Raw genomic sequence first — 22,520 nt, 5'->3', positions numbered from 1 at the left:
TAAGTAGGGGACCGCCTGTATAACAATATGTAAGAAAAATTAATTTTTTTTAATTAGTTTAATAAAGTTTTAAAAAACATTTTAAAAATATTTTTATGGCTTTTTGACTTCATCTTAAGATCCATTTTCCACTATCAATAATATGACAACTAGTTACTATCTGTAATGTAAGAATAAAGCATTTGATAAACTTAATAATTGACATAGTTTTAACAAAAGTTCTATAGGAATAAGAAAAGAGGAATAATTTTTTGTTGATATTATTGGTTATGAATTATAACAAATTCATAATAGGCTAAAAAGAAAAATGCCCAAAAACGACTCATCATCCCAACTTCTTTGCTCTCAAAATCAGTAATTCAGAATCCATCAGAATAAAATGAAGGTGCTCGCCCGGCACAATATTCAATCACTTTGCATGCTTTGATCATTGGTGTTCATCAAAGGTTCAATAGAACGTTTGACTAAATCTAAGCAATGCTACGAAGGTCACTTTGGCAAATTGTAATGCAAGTTAAAGGCTGCCATCTTTAAACAAAAACATGCATAAAAAGGAAAGACAACCCCAGTAATGGGTTGAGTCATAGAAATCAAAAAATCTTAAAAATAGAAACAAAGTAAAAACTCATCCTAGTAGTGATGTAGGTAAGCAGATATATGGATTTCCGATTTTCGCTTATGTAGTCTACAATTCTAATTGAAGCTGATGCAGTTTTATCATTTGAGAGCCTGTTACTAGCATTTGACATCGTTATTAAAGATGGCCGCCATGAGAGACGACTTTGGAGCTGTTGAGATGTTGCTCTGTCCTCTGCATCGCTCGTTCCCCAATCTAAATGTGGCCCTTGTGTGCATGTTCCTTAGAGGTTGCCATTGTGTCTTTTGTTGCTGTATACATCTTTTACAACATAATATCTAAATACAGGATAAAATATATGTGCCAAAAACCGTGTAGCATGGGTGAGCACTTTCATGTTCTAATGTATTTCTAATACACCTTTAAAAATGTCATTGCTATAATTTCCCCATTAATGTCACATTGACCTACAACAAATGTTACGTCCCCCACTGAACAGGTTAACTAAGACAGAAGCCCTCTCGTTTCTGAAAGTCCTAATTATAAGGAGGAAGCGGAGCCCATTAGAACATTTTGTATCAAGTTATGCAGGGATAAAAGTCAATTAGGAACCACATTTTAAGGAAGAAATAAAAAGCAACCGGCACATTCAGCTTTATAAAGTACCTGGCCTTAAAATGTGCTTGCTAAGCAAAATATGCCCTCCAATTTGCAAAGATAACGCAGCTAATAATTAGACTGGAGTCAGGGAGACATAATATCCTTGTTAATAACTGGATGGCCCCGTTTCATATTGTTAGTAAAATTTAATCAAGTGAAGGTCTCAGATCTTAACTATTTAAAAACCAAAGTGCAAAAATGAAATCCATAGGCATGGCTATCTACAATAGATAGGTGTAGGGAGTATAGAAAGATATTGAATAGATAGGCATTTTATATAGGTAGATAGATCAATAGATAACTCTGTAGATACAAATAGGAGTATACAAATATACATAATGTCATATTGTCCTGACATGTTCTAGCAATGTTCTGACACTGACATATTGTATAGAGTTGGAGTCTCTTACTTTTAATTCCAGAAATCAGCATTCGGCTCAGTTCACACCTGTATTGGGGGTTTCCTTTACACACTCCAATTTAGGAGAGTGTAACAGAAAGAACGGAAAGTCTGCACTCTCTTTCTGTTTGCCATTGACTTCCATGGACAGAACACATTGCCTTTTAAGAATTTTATTAAAATAACATATAACATAGCAAGCATAGTGTCAAGCGGGAATTGAGCCTGCCGAACACATGTGTGAACCGAGTCTTACTTTCATGTTTCGTGTTATATATCCAGACTGATGGCTTATGGATAAAAGTCACTGAATTACCTATTTGTATAAAGGTAATTGGTTTCTTCTACACCATACGACACATGTTCATACAGTGTTGTCAACAGTATATTTTTTCTTATTTTACCCATTTAGTGTATAAACATCTCCATGTTGTTTGTTATGACATTAGTTGTGTTGTTTTTATCCCCTAGATACGGTGGTGTAAATTTATTATAACTGGTCTAATGAACTCCAATATTAATATTTCCCACCACCAACATACTTCACATCAGATTAATTTATAGGCTCCTGCTCCATAATTGATCCGAAAGTGTGCTCCACCGCTCTCTATGTCAGGTTAGACTTGGCACTAGTGGTAGGGGCATTCACACAACCTGGTTTCTCCGCTCTATCCCATCATGCCAAAAGTGTTTAAGTCGGAAAACAGTTTTTTTTTAAAGGTCAAATAATTTTTTCTATGGACAAACTTTAGACTTTTTTAGTACTAAATTATTGCACAGTAACTAACAATACAAACCCCTTAGTCTTTTCTTTATACTAAAACTTTATATAAAATATACATGAATGTGAATTAGTCTTAAAGATAATAAACAGAATAAACATAATTAAAAATCATATAACAACATCCACTGGTATACATCTATTGATACATAATCTCAGTGTAACCATAAGCACAGATATTCTAGTTAAAGAATGATTTTAAAAAGTTTCCCTATCAAAGTTGAACTTCTGCTAAAGAAAAAATTGAAATGAGCAGTAATTAAATTTTTCCTTCTTTCGCACAATATTCCGCACAATTCTCTTTAGTGTAAAAAGCATTGAACATTGCTTATTTTTTTTCTTTGGTTTATTATGTTAATTTTTTTATATGTATTGTCAGACTTGAAGACATTTGAAACCTTTTAATACTCAGATCTATTAAATTATTGTAATTTGTTTCATAAATTTTCCCTTCTTGCTCATAAAAGCAGACAAGATAGGATATAAAGGTAACACTGCAAAGGCCTTAGGGAGACTGTCACAAAGAAAACCTCACTTTCTGCTCTATGTCTTGAAGCACGTCACAACCGTGTTTTTGTTGAGTCTTTTCAATGTCTTTTCTCGTGGTCCTTCTGGTATTTCATTTTGTCCGTCCTTAGTAACCAGATCTGCACAGCTAATACGTTAAGTTGGAAATCCTGTCCAGTTATTGTCCCCTCTGTTTGCAGCCTGAATCCCCCAATGTCTGTTAGATTAGTCGCTAAGCTGCTTCAATTCATTTCTGGGCTTTTGCTTCTTATGTGACCAAGGAATGTATTCTCGGCACAAAGTACCGTCACCCATTATTCTGGCAGGTACTTTGTGCAGTTATGGAAAGCACTGTAAATTCACATGAAAGCACTTCTGCCCTGAGACCAGATAATGTTAAGGTCGACGAGGTTCTTTAAGCTCAAAACCAAATATTCTTAGAATTTTCTAGACCTCAGTCAATAATTGTCTAAAAAAATATTTTATTGCTGTCATCATTGATTTCTTTGTCCAACATTTTGGGCTAGCTCACTCAAAAGTTTTGAACCACCTACGGTTATAGCTGTAGACTAATCTGGCAACCAAAAAAAGTCTACTCTTACGGATCGAATATTTGAAACTTTTTAAACATCGGAAAAATCCATATTATCTGGTCAGCAGGTGCATCTACTGTTAGGCCAAATAGACTTCTGTGCCCTCCTCAATATATCTCATTATAAGACTACTACGATTGGTGCAATGTGCTTCTCTCTTCATGTGTTGTTACAGTGTTTATGCTGTTGATGAAGGCCTGTAAGTGTCTTATGTTATGTTTAAGGAAGCTGGAGCCACATTGAATTCCCAAATCACTTGATATTCTTTCTATGTCTGTGTCATTGCAGAAGGTTGTCCGGGACTCTGTAACAGCAATGGAAGATGTACTTTAGACCAAAATGGATGGCACTGTATGTGCCAGCCTGGTTGGAGAGGAGCTGGATGTGATGTCGCCATGGAAACATTGTGTACTGACAGTAAGGACAACGAAGGAGGTAAGATGAGATATCTCTGCTATTTTTACATGTATTTACTTTTGATGGGTATCTGACATTTTGTCAGCACACCTCATTGTTATATGAAATGGATTCTTACAAAACGTGAAACTTGCTATTTTTTCAGCTACATTCAAATCTCACCAGATGCTATGATGTGGGCCATGCATGACCTTTTTTTCCCCCTCTTGCAGCTTAAAACTGGTGCTTATAGATACATTCTGAAGAAATGCCTCTAAGCGCCATCTTTTTCAAAGTAATATGTTCATATTTTGATTCCTTTGTATTTGACCTGCCGTATTAGGAAAGTGAGGAAGATTAAGAATTGTATTGAAGCTATGTTGGTGCCGGTGACTTTTAGGACTTTATTGTTGTTCAAAAAGTATTTGGAATGCCAGCAGGTCTTAAGTGGCGTGAACTGATGTATTATAGAGGATGTTTATACTTAAAGGTAATGCTAAATACAGAAGATTATAAAGAATCAGTGACTTGGTTCATGGTGCAGAATTATTATGAATTTTAGCAAAAATGGATACTAGAACTGCTCATTTAGCTTACCTATGTTGTGTTTGCAAGAACCAAAAAGTAGCTTGGCAACAATTTATTTTACAAAATGACTGTAATTGTTTTGAGAACCTGAGTCACCTCTCATAAAGGTTTTCATATTTTAACTATAACATCTTGTCATGCAGAAAGTAATAAAACTATGGCAAACAAAGGAGTTTAGGTTCCGTCAGCAAAAAGGAAAACTGGATCCAAGCACCAAAATAAAAACAGTCAACTTTAAAACATACTAAGGCTATATTCACACACACGTATGGGAGACATATATACGGATGTATATATGCCCCCCATAGCTGGCACAGCACCATACGGGAGCGGTACAATGCAGCACACGTGTGGCACTGTACCGTTCCGTAGCCTGGAGAAAAATAGGGCATGTCCTATATTTCTCCGGAATACAGGGCCATGCGCCATATACTTGTGTTCCTATGAAGAGCAGCGCTCATCCACTCCTCCTATTATCGGCGCCAACATGTGCCCGCCATGCTACGCTAAAAAGTGTATACGTCAGTGTGAATGCAGCCTAAGCCGATGGATGTACAGAGCTTATGCGTTTTGAGCGGCAACCCAGACGTGCCCTTTATCCTCATCTACTTCAACTTTCAAGATCTCAATTATATCTATAGCATTTATCCATGCACCTACCTTTGTATCCTCAATTTTCTAATGTACCAGGAAGATATGATAACCCACTGCACATCTCAAATACAAAGGTCTTACTAGCAAAATTACATATGAGATGATTGACCAAAATACTGTTGGTCACTGTTAAGCGTAGCACCCTTTGCCTTCATTCCAAATGAAAGCCTTAATTAAAACAGTCAATAATACTGTTCACATTAACTCACGCATATCTCTAGTAAAGTTATGTATTATTTAGAAAGAGCAGGATTCGTATAATCTTTTTCTAAACATACTCCATAAAAGTAGAGCACTTTTATTACAACCTTCCCAGAAGCATTCAGATATTTTGTGCCTTCACTGGCCACATTTGTAGCTTATACCGTAGACTTTGGCATTTATGCCACTCAAAGGCATTTCGAACAGGAATATTGCATCTTATTTAAGTAACCCTCGAGTGCTGTTAGTGATTACAGCTCCGGCTATTGGAGGCTGCAGCTGATTGGATTGTGTTCGGCATATAAGCATTCCTTTGTAAGGAAAGGGATTTATTTATTTCAATTCCAATCTCCTAAGCGCAATTTGCTGCTGCAAAGTATTTCCATGATACATATTGCAGCCATTCCCAAAACTCCAGGGGGCAGCAAAACTTCCAAGAGATTCACCCAATGACCTGCCATAAGTCTGCAGCTGTGTCTCGACACAATTACTGAAACAAGCGGCTTGTGCTATCGCCACACATTAAGTACCACTCAGCAATCATGAGGGCAAATCTGCTGAGACACTCAACCGAGAATCAAGCATCACAATGTGTATCAATATATGTATTTTTCTTTTTTATAATGTCTTCACTGTTTACATACCTGCGAAGTCTAGGGCAAAGTTTAGATTATTCTATAAATCTCTGGTTATATTACTGCTAGTAGCTTCTGCTGGGAAATATACACATCATTAAGATGTTCAATCTTAGAAATCAAGGAACTAGATGGATATTCCTGCTCCGTTATTTATTTATTTTTTAAAATAAACTCATTTGTTGGAGGAAGAGATTAGACATAAGTAACACATACTGTATAATGGAAACAGAGCAGTCATGTTAACATTAGTTGAAGGATAGAAGTCCATATGGGTCACTTCCACTTAGTTTGGATGGAAATATTTGTCATGGCAATGGCAATTGTACTGTATATCCAAATAAGAAAGAGCATTAAAATACTACCCTATTCTTCTCATATGAAAATCGTACGTATCATGGTCTATTTCTTGATGTACATCAGTTTTTAATATGTGAAGATGAAAATAGTATTTTAATGTTCAAACAAGCGAGGGAAGAATCTTTCTTAATTGGACTGTATATTGGACCTGTATATTGGAAGAATGTAAGAGCCATGGACACCATCTCTGCCATTTCACATAGTTGTTCTTGGTTTGGCTTAGAGTCCTAGGTTGAGAAGAGGTTAATAAGCTTGTGCCATATTACTCTTTTGACCAAGCATCAGCCACATAGACATTGTCCTAACATTGGATGGATGGTCAATTCTGTTGGAATTGTTTCATTTGGTCAACTGGGTTTGATGTGCAAGACCAGTTTAAGGAATTCAGCACCCCATTTCTAATCTAACATGCAAAATGGGAATGTCAAAGGTATACCCTGACAACCATCTGTTCTGATGTGACATCTTATCAAGGGCAGATGCAGCTTCTGAGGTCCATGGCTCTAGAAATGCACTAATTTATTATCGTGAAACCTAAAAAGTAGTTTGAGACAGCCATGTCTAGTAGCCGTTAATTGTTGCACCAAAGTATTGGCAAAGCCGCCAATACTGCACCTGACCCCGGGCCCAAACTTAAAGATTTTTTTTCTTAATACATTTTACGTAGGCTGATCTCTATAGAATTATTGCTGATGACATGGAAGATTACTTGAAAACATTGGTAGGATTTTGTGGACAGAACATGGCCTTATCTGTAAATATCCTCTAATGATAGTCCAGTATCTGGCCTTAATCCTCCATTGTCTATGTTGTTATTGGTATAAGTCTCCTTTGATACAATACAGTGTACACTTGTCTTCCACTACATCCCAGTGGAGTTAAATAAATGGAGTATGAACTCGCAGTCTGCCAGAGCAGTTTCACTTGAGCTCGGTTTGGCCGGGGCGAGTGGTTTCTGTTGGTTATACTAGATAATAGAGGCTACTGACGTGCAGAGACAGAATGAGAAATGTTTTCTCCAGTTATATAGAGCCAGATTCATAACCATCCGTCATTCGCTTGGGCAAGTTGCTGATAAACTCCACACAAAAATAACAAACAGTATGTCCCTGCATCTTGGCTGGTGAAAATGAGATCCTTCCTCTGATTGATGTCAGCAGAGAGGCTTGTAAAAAATGCATTTCCAGCTGATTAGTTCAGAATGTGTCAATCTCATGCAGTTTTTATGACCCACACACTACATGCCAGATGTACATTTGCTTTTTATAAACTAACAAAGATGAATTACTAAATGCTAGTATTTTCCCCCTGGAACCATACCCCGTGATGCCCAGGAGAATAAGTGAACTATATTTTGTAATAAATCACAAAGTGTTACTTTATATCCCTTTAGGAGAGGATATATAGATATTTCTCATACTACTTCTTATTTGGATCCTTGGATTGGGTATAGCATATTGAGCTGGTGATATCAGGCCATCAGGGTAGAGAAATGCAGGTGTTATTCCGTCTGACAGATCTACTGCAGGTACGGTTTGATGGCCCTCAAAAAAATGCCTTCTTATATTTCAGTGGAGAACTGCAGTGCTGTGGTTTCAGTCATTTGTATCATATATTTTTTTCCGGAGCCTTAATCATCTCACGGAAAATAGAAGGAATGGGTAGCTACATTTCAAAAATTGAGTTTTAGAATAGAAACATTACTAAGCTAAATTAGCGGGCATATGACAGCTCTACATCGGTCTTGCTGACACAGGCCTGCTGATACTCGTACTGATAGCGGTTATTAAACTCTGCACCATTGCATCATCTAAATCACATTCTAGAAAATGTAAGTGTGGAGGATGTGCTACGGTGGCGGTGAATCGGCTTCCGAGCTGGGCCTCGCGCTACTGTTTAATCTAATTAAATTCTACTCCTGGAGAACACAGATACTCCAGCAGATCTCTATGTGTGGTTACATCGTCTCAAATAGGCAAGGATGTAGCATCGAATAAGACCTAGACCCTTGTATCTTGTCTTTTGATAACACATTTAAAGGGAGCTCAGCTCGCTGCCGGAATCAATTCTCTGACAAACGTTGACTTCTTTCTCTAGCTTCATAGTAAGAGAATGGAAGATCTTGGTGATAGATCAGGGCTGAAGGTGTTAATAAAATAAAGACGGAATAATCCTGATGAGTGTGAATTCAATCAAGTTACTTTCTTCCTGGCAGATGGCTTAATCGACTGCATGGACCCAGACTGCTGCTTACAGAGCGCTTGCCAGAATCAGCCGTACTGCCGAGGCCTACCTGATCCACAGGACATTATCAGCCAGAGCCAGCAGTCACCGTCCCAGCAGGCTGCCAGGTCTTTCTACGATAGGATCAGCTTCCTCATAGGACCTGACAGCACCCATGTCATACCTGGAGACAACCCTTTCAATAAAAGGTAAAGCTGTCATCTGTACTAAAAATATATCAGCAAGAGTTTGTTTCCTGCTGCGAACTTGATTTTCAGCTACTGTATTAACACCTTACTGCTTTACATGGAAAGAGAAGCTTAGTCAGCCACATTTATCTACGCACACTAGTGGAAAACAATTAAAGTAAATGAAAAAAAGTATTAAAAATAGTGCAATCGACTATTCCTATTATGGATAGTGAGAGAAGTATCTACAACTGGTGCCAATGGTAAAGCATTATGGATTGAAAATGCAACTGGTCCTGCAAGCCTGGGGCTCTGGACCTCCTCCAAGAAAGAGAGCAGAAATTCTGTCAAATCACATAAGAAGACACCAGTACTGGATAAGGACCCTGTTACAACTTTTTCATTGGGCAACATTTAATGAATTAAACATTAGTGCAGTGCTCAATCCTCGATGAGCTCTTAGTATATTTACAACTCTATTTGGCGTAGAATTGGGCTATAACCTGTGCCTGGACAAGTGTGACTACGCCTTGACATGATAAATCCCCCCAATGACTTTATACATATAAATAAAAATAAAAAATAACACCCTAAAGAAGTAGGGGAACTTACAAATTACCTTTTTTTTATAAAAATTCTCTTTATTTTTTAATCATTAATAAAATACCATTTTTAACAGTGGTTGAAAATTTAAAATGATCCCAAGTAAGTAGAGGTTCAAGTAGCCCAGATATCGCAAGTCAAAGGTTCCTGATGTTACATTGCATTACAGTCTCATACATTAGCATTCCTACCATTTAAATAAGCTTTTCTTTGTATTGAACAGAATTCGTTTTAATTACCTTGCTACTGAGCTCCCTTGTGCCTCTCGCCCCGACGCGCGTTTCGCCTATTGCTTCCTCAGGAGGCGTGAATATATATAAATAAAAATAGTTTGTTGGTTATGCAAATTGCAGAAAATCTGTATTTTTAAAAATATGTTATCCATCCCTTTTATGGCCTGCATGGTACAGTGTCTAATCTCTAAATCATCCTCAAACTGTCCTAGACATAGCAAAGCCATGCATGTAAACAATAAAATTTCTTGAGGGAATGTTCTAGAAGCCCCCCATAGTTTCCATGCTAAGTGCTATGTACTTCTCATTCTACAGTATTAATGGATTTTTCTCTGCATCCCACCATTCAGTCACTGTGATGTTGAACCCCAATGTTTGTAGATTACCTAAGAGGAAATATTCTTAAGAAAATATCTTAGTAGGATCTCACAGATTTTCACCACCTGTCTGGAATTCGGACATGTTCCGAAAATCAAGAGATTGTGTAATTGGGGAGGGTGGATGAATGTCATCCATTATACATTTGTTATACTATACTATAGTAATGCAGAAACCAATTAAAAAAGGAAATTCTTATTTTTATATAAAAAACTGTAAAATTCTCCCACCGTCCACCTGCATTGTATTTATCTATTAACAAAGCACAAGAATCATGAAAAATCAGCGTTTCCCAAGAGGAATAACTGTAGATCTGCGTTTTCATGCACCGTTTCATTTCTAGCTTCCATAAGAAGTTTCTTGTGCTGTTTATACAAATTCTGCCCGTCCTCTTCAATCTATCCGCTCTTCACACATATTTTTCAAAGTCTGCTTGGAAATATCTTGCTATTTTGCTTTGATTGTTTATTTTAACACATTTAGTTCCCGATGTCCTTGCAGCACATTGAATTCCATTCTCGGCCTCTCTACCTCTCAAGGTGCTAATGACATCAGGCTGATATATTCAGAACGTGAAAATCCAATATCAGCAATGCTGAATGCATACTTTCCGAATCAAGATAGAATTGTCTCTGGCTATTCCCAAGTAGTTATTTTTTAATTTTTTTTTTTTATCTCGCTGTTTTTTTTTTCATTTTATTAATATAAATTGCAAGGAAAACATTCATTATGAAGCTCTGATTTCATAATCCGCCTGACTGGTATTTTACTGAAGCGGTAATGATGTGAAATACAAGCAGTAACTGAGAGCAGGTGCCTTGTGTCCTGCTGAGTGAAGGAAGATGATTTACACTAGAACTCCTGGGTCTAAGGTAATTTAACAGTATTAATGCAGTTAGGCACAGCAGTTGATTAAAAGTTGTTGCACAAATGTTCCTTATTGCCCCCTCTAAATCTTCTCCCTTCCTGCTCCCAGCAGAAGTACCAATTGCTGCAAAATTAATTGGAAAGAATACTTTTTTTCATGCAAGTGCCAAATATTTGACATGTCTAAAGCTTGAAGGTTTATTCGTCTGTGAGAGCCTTTATAGCTACTGTAAATGAATGGACTAATCATTTAGTACCTTGCCATTCATTAGGTAATATTAAGCCTTTTAGAGGGAAATAATTTTACAGGGTTATATCTGCATTACTTGTCAACGTGCAGCAGACTCTTCGTTCAGCTTGAGACGTGACCACCTATTTCTTGTTATTCGTAGGTTAATCATGTGCAGCTGGTTTTCACTGGTGACAATATGTTGTATTGTACTGTACATTTAGCTGTTATCCCTTTATTTGCTATATACAGTAGAGGAAGAGTCATAGCATCTCTTGTCTATAGCTATGTTACTATAGATGGTGGTATTTCTTGTAAATAAGCACCTGATACATATTTACTACGTTGGTTCTATGTCTTTGTAGATCTCTTACATAGACCTCACTGGGATGTGCACTACCGGATGGTCACTTTTAACCCAATAATGGGTACACAACCAAAATCACCCAGCTGATCAATAACTACAGCAATATTACACAAAGCCTTATCAAATATCAAAAATTGGTCACAGGCAGATTTTCTGCCACCAAATCGAATCCATATTTTTTCCGATTAATTCAGATAATTGATATTGCTGCTCTTGTCCTTGAAATTTTCAATATAAAAGGCAGTCTTATGGTTAGGGTTAAGGTAAATTCCAAAATTTATAGAAAATGAATGAGATTGGATAGGATGATGATATAGATATTTAAAAAATGTTTTTTTCAAAACTAGAGGGGTATATATTCCTATTTCTAGCACAAATAGAGCAATCTTGGTTTGAACTGATTGAAATTGGACTCAAATAAAATCTTTTAAGATATTCGGCAATGCTTCAGCAAATCAAATATCAAATTTTGAATGATTCTCACATCTCTGACTTTAATAAAATAATACATCACAAAGAAAATAAAAGACAATCTAGAAATGAAGTTTCCGAGGAGGGCATGACAGACAATGAGAATACACTGTAGGGTTTATTCCTCTGAGGGTCAATTTCTATAATAATCATTAAACAGTATATCATACTTACTAATGTATGTAATACATTGCTTTAGAGTGACAGTAAGTGTCAACCGACCACAATCTATGCAAATAAATTCATGTTAGGTCAGCCCAAAGATAGTTCAACATTCAATATTATTATAATGTAAATATGTGCATCATAAATAATGATCTCAATATTGCGTGACACCGGCAGACTATGATGACCTACATCTCACCCTTCGGTACACGTTTTGCCATGCTTTTGGTAATGATCGACAGGCTTCCCTGTGTGCGTGTGCATACAGAGATCACTGTCAATTTTGAGAGGTGACGCCTATTGAATGAATTTAAAAAAGTTAAATACAAATTATTTTTAATCTTTTCCAACAAACTATGTATTTACTATTTTGTATAAGGTTTTAATTTGCTCAATTCCTTCTATTGTATAACAACTCTCCGCTGCAGATAAGACAACGGGGTGGAGGGGGGGGGGCTACCAAGACTGACATTTTAAATGCCAGCCTTCATTCTCCACCCTACCAGCATACCATACCCAGAATTGACTAAGAGGCCCTGGCCAAGTCAAACCTGGTTTAAAAATCAGGATCAGTCTATGTGAAGTCTAAAGTAATTAATTCCCCCAACAGTTTGGCTCCACACCCCTTCATGCCCAAAGTGACATAATAAAAAAGTTAAAAGCCAAATTTAACTAGCCCCTCTCCATGTATAAAATGACTTGCTCTCTTAAATTTGTTATCCATGGAACCCTACCTTCTAAAATCAACTTTTAAAATTGTGCTAATGAGCCAGAGAGGGTATCTTACCCTTTCTGGTTTTACAGACTTCTCACTGCACAAGTCCTTTTTACTCATTTCTCCTTTTAAGATTAATTTTTGGCTCAAAGCCTCTTACCACACCTAAGAAGTGGTTGGTGGCCTGCAAAAAGTTTTGTAGACAGAGAACATGGATCGATATCATGATGGAGATCTGACTGCAGTCTAAAATATATTTAAAAAGAGAGCAAATCTGTTTTAGACCGAGAATGAGTTAAATGCAGTGAAATCAGAGTTGGGAGTTGTAAGAAAAGTTGTTGTTGAGCTAAGCAGCAAAGTTTGAAAAATTGTAAGCATCTTCAAGAATATACTATAAGGGTTTTTGAAATGCAAATGTAGCATTGTAAAGACTGTATGCAAGAAAACAGTGTATTCTTCCCTTCAGCATTGAATAGGAGATAAAAGGTTAATCTAGAAAAGGTTACTTCGGCACAAAGATTTTATTGTGTTTTTTCGCTCCAGCTAGAGGTGCTCACCATTGGGCAGCTTTATGATGCGGGAACTTTACACTGAACCACCTGAGGTAGTGAAGCGGGGAATTATGCCATGAATCACCTCTCAGAAAGCAAGTGTGTACATAACCTGAAGTCTTCTGTTCTCTCTCTCTTTCTCTCTCTGTAGCCTTGCATCTGTAATTCGAGGCCAGGTTCTCACAGCTGATGGAACACCGCTCATCGGAGTCAATGTGTCATTTCTGCATTACCCGAACTATGGATACACGATCACACGCCAAGATGGGATGTGAGTGCATATGCTCATAAATTACAGGGAGTGCACATAATAAAAGAAGGAAATGTCATGTTTTATTACATTGCTCTTTCATTTACAGGAAAGCTTTTTATTATGTAATTATTAGAAGCCCTTACGATGGCAGACACCTTCAAAGTTTGTGTTATCTTTGTGTATAGAACTAGATGTAGAAAGAGTGACTATATATTAAATCATATCTACCACTTTGTGCAGCAGATTTCGGACCAACCAGTCAAACGTTACAGGTGCTGGAGAAAGTTCTTCTTCTCTTAGACTGCACAGTATTTGAATTGGTTCTCATAAGTGGTGTTCTCCATTGTAGCCCATTGCACTGTAGCCTAAAACATGCATTTGCAGCCTTCTGTCCCGCCTTACCTTCCCTCTAGGTTCCAGATATGCCTTGATGAGTAACACATAAAGACTGACAGAGTAATGCAAACTTTTTTCCCCAAGCTTATCATCTTGTGCCACTCATAGTGCCATATCTCAAGCCAAGAGGAAAGGTAGTGATGGACATTTGTGTAGAGTTGTGAAGCAGTGTCCTTTTGTCAAATATCCCCATAAATAGTTATACAGACTAGTTTCAGCTTTTTCATTTTTTTAAATTCCATGTCTACTTACACATAAATTTTCCTATACCAATAAGGTGTTGATTGAACATGCATTCAGATGACAAATATCTACCCCCTCCCATGATGCTCAGGAGAACCTAAGGACACATCTGGCTTGGCTCCCCAAGAACAAAAGGATTGAACTGTTTAAATCCTTAAATATCATTGTTAGAGGGAGTGGCCCTGAACTTCCGGTTCGTGTGCGACCTGTGCAAGCTGGACATATTGCCAGATTAGCTACTGAACAACCAATCTGCCAAATTAGCACCCCTATCTACTTTCCATGATTGTGATTGGCCATGGGGACACCCCTGGCCAATCAAAGCCATAGCAAATTGCTAGCGGCACTAATATGTCTGGGTCACGCAGGGCGCATGCAGACCCAAACAAGAAGTTTAGGTCCACTCATCTCTAACAATAATATTTTTGAATTTCAATCTTTTGTTCTTGGAGTGATAAGCCAGCTATTTCCATCTAATATGTGTGCAAGGCAACAACCATCAATAAAGGATTAAGATAAAACATGTTTATACATATGTATACTAATAATAATAATAATTCTTTATTTATATAGCGCACACAGATTACGCAGCGCTGCACAAGCATGTCAAATTGGTCCCTGTCCCCAAGGGGCTCACAATCTAAACAACCTAACAGTATGTTTTGAAGTGTGGGAGGAAACCGGAGTACCCGGAGGAAACCCACGCAAACACGGAGAGAACATACAAACTCTTTGCAGATGTTGACCTGGGTGGGATTCGAACCCAGGACCCCAGTGCTGCAAGGCAGATGTGCTACTCACTCAGCCACCGTGCCGCCCTATATACTTATACTTATATTTGTCTTGAAGATTTTGCAAAAACTACCCTGAATAGATTAGCTCACAATATACAATGCACTACAGCTTTATTTTCACAGTCTGCATGTAGCATAACATAAAAAAAAACATCAAAAATTCCATTTAAACAACACCGATAATTCAATTGGCATAGAAATTATTCATGAAAACACAGCCCCATTTTCTAGTGGCGTAAAAGATAAGTCCTTTGTGTCCCATAATATTGCTACGGCTTTAAAATTACCCATTAATTTATATACATATTTGATATTTCCTCCCACAATATCATTGATCCCACATCCGTATTTAATTATATGTCAGATTTTGATACATGTTTTCAATTTAGCATTGTTAGTGAGCCCTGAGTTATACACAGTTCTAAATGCAGTATATGGTCACAAATCCTACCCCCAGGCTTTCCTAATGTCCCCAGGCTCTTGTGTATGCGGGGCTATTCCTGAGGTCTGCAGATACAATCTACGTCCTGGCAGGTTCTTGGGTATAACTGCACTGCATCCTTTCTTATGTCTCTAGGCTAGAACTTAGATGATATAAGCAGATAAGTACTAAATTAGAAAATTTGCTGAGATGCTTGTGGTTCTGGGAGCCCTCTGCCAGATGCGGTGGAATGAAGTTGGACCATTGTGGCCTGCAAACGGCATGTCTGGAATGATTTTCATGTTGATACAATAAAGGTTATCATCTACAGGAAAATAAATCAATATTCCTTAAACCCAGCAGAGCTGTTTGGTCTGTGCTGCATAGTGTTTTCTTTCATTATGAGCGCCGCATCTGCCGGTTTGGTGTCTCGGCTTCTTTTCATTTGCATTGTGATTCTTTGTTGCTAACAGGAGCTTGTTAGCATCAGCTTTACCACTTTATTGTATTAAATCTCAATGCTGTTTGTTTATTTCCCAGGTTTGATCTGGTTGCCAATGGTGGTGCATCTCTGACGCTCATGTTCGAAAGAGCTCCATTCCTCACACAATACCACACCGTCTGGATACCCTGGAATGTTTTTTATGTCATGGATACCCTGGTGATGAAGAAGGAACAGAATGAAATACCTAGTTGTGACTTAAGTGGGTTCATCAGACCAAACCCTGTAATAGTATCATCTCCTTTGTCAACATTCTTTAGATCGTCTCACGAGGACAGCCCCATAATTCCAGAAACACAGGTACTGGATCCCATTTCAAGTTTTAATTTCTTATTACAATATATACATTTCAAAGGGAAATTTGACCTGGAAGTACCTTATATGATCTATTTATATCTAAACGTATTGAGGCAGATTACTCATTATTTCCAATACTTAAATAGTGTAAACTCAGATCACTTTTCTTAAATAAATTATTTCACAGTGTAATGTGTCATGTTCATCTGAGGATTTAACTCAATTTTAAGACCTTCTGAGGACCATGGATTTTATTGTGTCCTCAAATCAGGGGTGAACCTAAACTCTCTGCTGCCCGAAACAAGCAGTAGAATGGTGTTCCCTCTTCCCCATCCAGTAGTAATTTTTTTAGTAAGTGGGTTCTTCATACACTTCATCTCACACCCATGCTGACATTGCATGTGACATTATCTTTAAGTATCATGTCCTGCTTTTGTAGCAGGTGACTTTGCCCCTGCTGTCCCCTGCTTCTGCTACTGCTGCCTGAGGCCAGTGGCCCAACTCACCTCATGTCTGATGCACCCCTGACTCAATTGAAAAATCATAGAATTTGTTGAGAAGGTACTTAATTTTTTGTATAGCTGTAACTTGGTTATGGAACCTGAAAACAGCCAAGATCAATGCTATATCTGCTAAGGCAAAGTTCACATTAATGTATATAAATCAGCATATAATAAAAACATTGGTGTTAGATTTATTAAGCTCATATTGGCCGACAAGCCTTGAAAACAGTCATAAGGCCCAAATTGTGTCTCCCCCATCCTTCTTACGCCACTTCCATGCCAAAAAAAATAGTATTGTTGCATACTTAATATATATATTTCATTGGGGTAAATGGGTCACTTCAATATATTCAGACTCTATCCTATGTTAGCTAAATGGTTACCTAGTTACTAGGCTGAGAATAGCTGAAGGTCTAGTGTTAAGTATTAATTTTTTTATGATTTCACTCACTAGAATGTACGGTAATATATTTACAATAGGTTCACAATTGCTTTTGGAGAGCCAATCTTAGAATAACACCTCTTGTTCTTCAACTGAATTTATAGTAAGGTCTTAGTTTCACATGCATTTTAGGGTTATTAATGACAAGTTACATTAATATAATTATTTATAACAGTATACATGAAGAGCAGTGATGTCATCACATTTGGTTTGATATTTGGAGAATAGTGTTGTCAGTCCCATAACAGATGACAGTGGAGGAGCTCCATTTGTGTCATATGACTCTTTGTTAAAGCGTCTCATAATACAATCCATAACTGTCAGTGCAGGTAAAACATAGTTATAGATGTAGCACACACCAATATAACAATTGCTCGCTGCTGTCATCTCTCAAGATAATTGCAATACTGTTATATGCTAATTATCTTTTTTAATCAGCAGGTAACATAACAGCGGTGCCTTGTTTTATGTGATAGTGACGCATGGTATATTAGTGCGCAGAACACTCATTAAAAGTAACTTGCTTTGTATAAACTAATACAAAACTAATGTACAGAATCATTAGAAGTCACCTAGGAATTATATGGCCTGAATGTTACGGATGTTAACTTTTATATAAATATGTCCAAGCGCAATAGTTCAGGACTTTACATGGAAAAATAATTGATAAGCCAATTTCTGATGAGCTGGATAGAACTGGGATTTATGTGTTATGTGTTACAAGTACAAACTTACTGAATTTTATGCTCATTTGCACAAACATCTACAGTAGCCAAATAAAGTCCCTGAAAAATTTATAGAACACGCGACTTAAGGACACCCGACTTACAGATGACCCCTAGTTACAGACGGACGTCTAAGCCCGTTTGACCTCTGGTGAAGCTCTCTGGACTTTTGACTCATCCCTAAACTTGATGTGTAGACCCATTGACCTTTTTGTGAGTAGAAACCCAATACCGGCTAATAATTTTTGCAGGGAAACACCAGAATTATGGTGTAAGTTATAGAAAAAACTGCCATACAGTACATGCTGTACATTACATTGTCACAAAATTGTACATCAAATATGTCAACTAATAGATTGTAAAGATTTGTCTGGTTTATCATCCACCATAAGCTACTATAATGATAACTACTCTAGGATTATACTGTCAATCATCTTCTATGTTTGTACAGTTCCATGTATTTGCCCAAAATGGGGGTATTCACTGGACATCTCATGGACAGTTACGCAGCTTTGTGCATTACAATCACCCTATATATCATACATACATGTCATTGCACTACTACTGATATATAATACAAGTGGTGGTATATAATACAAGTATAATACAAGTTTGGGTTTTATTTTCCTTTTTTGTTGTGTAGCTCTTTTACATGTACTGTAAGGAAGCAATCTGAAAGGCTGTAATTTCTGGTTGGAGTTTTCACAGACTTTAGACAGCTTTCATTCCTGGTTTTATTATTGCTTTCAGGACATAAGATACACCTTCAAAAGAAGCAGTCAAACTGTGACAGTTCTATGCCATACACCAGGACAATTTACAAGTGAAATCCAGCTCTCATTACCGATTCCTCTCATGTGACTGATGTCAACCAATAATAAGCCTGGGTTGTGGAACACATACTCGCGCTCAGCACGCTTGACTGTTCATAAAGTGCACCCTGTCTGTGAGCAAACTCTTTTATTCCATTTTGCAGAAAGATCACAGAGGAAAATTGAAAAACTCAATCTTACATTTCAAAGATGCTTTAAACATAAATACAACAAAGTGAAAGATACTGTAGAGATGGAGATGTGCCAACTCATCGCAGCCATAGTGCCGTACTGATACCCTGATTTCCCCACACATAGAATATAAAATTACATGCAGAGAGAAAGTGTCTTCTAAAATATGCACATTCACTTATGTTATAATAAATATTAAATATACAGTATCCCATGGCAACCAACCAGCTGACCCTTTAATAGCAATCCGTTGATTGATTATAACTAATTGTTGTTTGATTGTTATGGGTTAATGTATGTTTCCAGAGCTGCCAGCAGTTGAAAGTATAAGAGGACTTGGCTACTGACCAGTAGCATCTAATCACATAATGGGTGGTATCGTCTGAGTAGGCCTTTGGGTCCTGCGATTCCCATCACACTTGCTAAACTTGGCCGTAATGTAGTCTTCTGCATTGTAAACACTCTATAACAGTAAATATTTCTTGTTTCCTGTAAACCCATCACAAGAGCGCTCTTGCATTGATTGCACTGGAAGAGTTACCACTGTAGCCTTGTCCTATCTATTTTGGACCTAGGTGGACAGAGACCTGCCGAGGAATCCAGCAATACACAGGAACATAAACCTAATGGACTGGAACATGACATCTCCCTACAGTAGACCAATATCATTCTCTCCAACCGTTTGATCCCTGACTTTATAATTTTGGGGTGATTTTTAGACCACTGGTAATTTTGGTTTGCCCCTGGTTAAATTGAGCATAATATAGACAACTCAATCTGGTTCACAGCAACTAAAATAATTATAAAGACACAACTGGAATATATGAGGAATGATACCATTGATTTTTATAAACTGGATAAATTTGAGGTTTACAACATCATCCATGAGTTCTTCAAGTTTGTTTTGGGGGGATTTAGCCATAGACATGTGTTCACCATTACTTGGGCTGCAATTGGCTTAAGAAGTCTAAAATCCAATACAGGCAGTCCCCAGGTTACATACAAGAAATAATAATAATTCTTTATTTATATAGCGCACACAGATTACGGAGCACTGCACAAAGCATTTCAAATTCTGTTTGTTTGTTTTTAATTTGAATTTGTATGTAAGTCGGGACTGTATATTTTATAATTGTAACCCCAGATAAAATTTTTTTGGGTCTCTGTGACAATTGGATTTTAAAATGTTGGATTGTCATAAGAACCAGGATTAACAATACAGTTTAATTGCAGACACCTGTAAGTCGGGGACCGCCTGTTAAAAATAGGGGACCACCTGTATAAAATAGTATTAAAGTGTATACCTAGATAGGATAGCACTTTAAAGACTGTATCTTGAAATACTACCTTTTTTAACTATTTTGGGACACCTATATCTGGACTTGTCTAGCCAATAGGAAAGGTAAGCGTGGGCATACAAATTGAATGAACGGTCTTTTCAACCTTTTAGGCAGATGTGGGCGGGGGGTATGAAGGAGGAATCAGCATTCAACCACCACCTACTAAAGTTTCATGACCACTGTAAGACACAATGATAAAGTCTACCGTGAATGTTTGGTCTGCTTTATCTTGTTCCCCCCTCCCCATCATATCATCTTCAGTCTTCTCCTACCTGCCACATGAAATGATAGTAGAGGAATTATCTGATGTCCTCCTAAGTATATATTATATATAAAAAAACAACTGTAGGGGAAATCTGTGGATTATAGACAGCTGTTTTATTTAAGATCTGATAGCGAGACAAAAAACCTGACAATGAAATCGCTAGGTAATAAAATGTGCGAATGACATAGGAAAGCACATTCCCCCTGCCAAAATATTCCAATAAAAAGGAATGTTTGAAAGCTCTCCCATGGGAACCCTCCCAATTCTTATTTTGTACACTTGGCTATGCATATCAAACAAGCAGTGCTTGGTGGCTTAGCAACTATAAATGCTAGTCTTCTTTGTGTAGGAATCTTATTATAGATTGTAATCCTGTCATTGCAGCTCGAAGTGAAATAAAGGTGATTGCTTTAGTTGCCAGATCTGAGTACGTAAAAGTCTGAAATCTCCATGACTAATGACTGCACAGAACCTTCAATCATCAAACTGTAGTTAAAATGTCTGTCAGTTTCCCATTTGGAAAAGCCAAACCTTTAGCAACAAAGCAGCGATAACAGAGTGAGCAATGTGTGGGAGCCTTTTATGTATCCTCTACATGAAAAGAAAAGCAATAAGTAACGGAGTCTGGTTTGATAATATAACTAACACATATATCACATACATTGGAACATCATCAAACCCGACAGCTTTATAGAGGAGATAAGTTGTTCAGTTAGCTAAAATCATTTGGCATAATTTACAATGATGAGTCACACCGGTACAGTCCTAAATACTCGACGTGTCAAAATGGCCGCTGAACAAAGAGCCAGCTGAGGCACAGACACATTTCTTAATTATGATCATATGCTAAATGGCTTCCAGAATAGAATGTTTCAAGGGCCTTTTTATGTGTTTATGTCATTTCGATGTTATACAATGCAACGTGCTATTGTTTCTGCGATTTTAAGCTCTACCGGACAATTGGAGCCCCTTAGCTTGGGTGGGCTAAAAGCTGAGTAATAAAACTGGCGCTTTGTAATCATGATATGTATATGAATATATCATAATATACGACCATGGATAATATTTACCTTGAATACTATCTCAGGCTGGAGACACATGGGATGTAACCACCATAGGTCACTTACTCCATATTCATACAGTTCTACCCGACAGAGATTTTTGCAACATACTGGATAAGAGATGTCCCAGCATGTCACGTATTGCTGCAGATTTTCAATCCTCACAATGTAAAACTCAAAAACTCAAGGGAAAACTGCAGGGAAACCCACACAATATCCATGCTCCTTTCATGAGGTGTTTGCAGGATGTTGGGGCCAAATTTGTGGGAGTGGCCTGTTACGGTATAGTGCCCGCTGTTGCCATAATGCAGCACCTTGCTCCCTGTTACTGCTTTGTTATGTCTGCAGCGGACAGCATATGGTGCTGCCCCCACTTGGATAGGGACTCACTAAAACATGTTCACCTTAATGTGCTTAGTTGGCTTATGCAACTTGTTCAAAATGTAAGTAAGAACCTCATGTTCATATTTATTAATGTGGCTGGAATAGTGGCAATTTTGCAGTGCAAAACGGTGTTTATCGAAATATGGTGGGAGCAGGGTCGGCTCTAGGTTTCAGTAGGCCCCTGGGCGACAGAGCCTCAGTGGACCCCTTTGCAGTTAACTTACATGGCAGCATTAAAAATTCAGAAGCCAAAACAGTCTCCTGTTACCTAAAATATTCTCTGGTTTATCATAGCAAACAGTCCCCTCATGGTTATTTTATATAAGTCCCCCTCACACCCTATAGATTCATTAGATACAGCCACACTCACCACCTTTGGACTCCTTATGTACAGCGTTATGTGGGCCCCCCCAGCAGCTCTGGGTCCTGGCACATGCCCAATGTGCCCAGTGCTAGTGCTGGCGCTGGCCCTGGGTGGGAGCCAAACATTAATCTAACATAAATAGTCAACTTTAAGAGCATTATCTGGTAGTATAATTAAGTTACTT

The 22,520-nt window shown here is 37.6% G+C and overlaps 1 protein-coding gene across 19 annotated transcripts in view; it reads left to right on the top strand.

Annotated features, from left to right (window-relative positions):
- TENM3 (teneurin transmembrane protein 3) overlaps positions 1-22,520 on the top strand; it is a 1,383,253-nt gene that overhangs the window by 1,277,651 nt on the left and 83,082 nt on the right. For 14 of the 19 annotated variants that reach the window (XM_072123399.1, XM_072123501.1, XM_072123484.1 and 11 more), the window contains 5 exons: positions 2,886-2,906; positions 3,807-3,953; positions 8,568-8,784; positions 13,494-13,613; positions 15,990-16,251. In XM_072123399.1, the coding sequence (XP_071979500.1) occupies positions 2,886-2,906; positions 3,807-3,953; positions 8,568-8,784; positions 13,494-13,613; positions 15,990-16,251 (767 nt within the window). The remainder of the gene's footprint in view (positions 1-2,885; positions 2,907-3,806; positions 3,954-8,567; positions 8,785-13,493; positions 13,614-15,989; positions 16,252-22,520) is intronic. The other 5 variants (XM_072123542.1, XM_072123461.1, XM_072123452.1 and 2 more) reach the window with 2 other exon arrangements.

This window comes from Engystomops pustulosus, chromosome 1, assembly GCF_040894005.1.
Source record: "Engystomops pustulosus chromosome 1, aEngPut4.maternal, whole genome shotgun sequence".
NCBI lineage: Eukaryota > Metazoa > Chordata > Amphibia > Anura > Leptodactylidae > Engystomops > Engystomops pustulosus.
The sequence above is the reverse complement of the archived record's forward strand: the minus strand, read 5'-3'. Positions and strand labels throughout refer to the sequence as shown.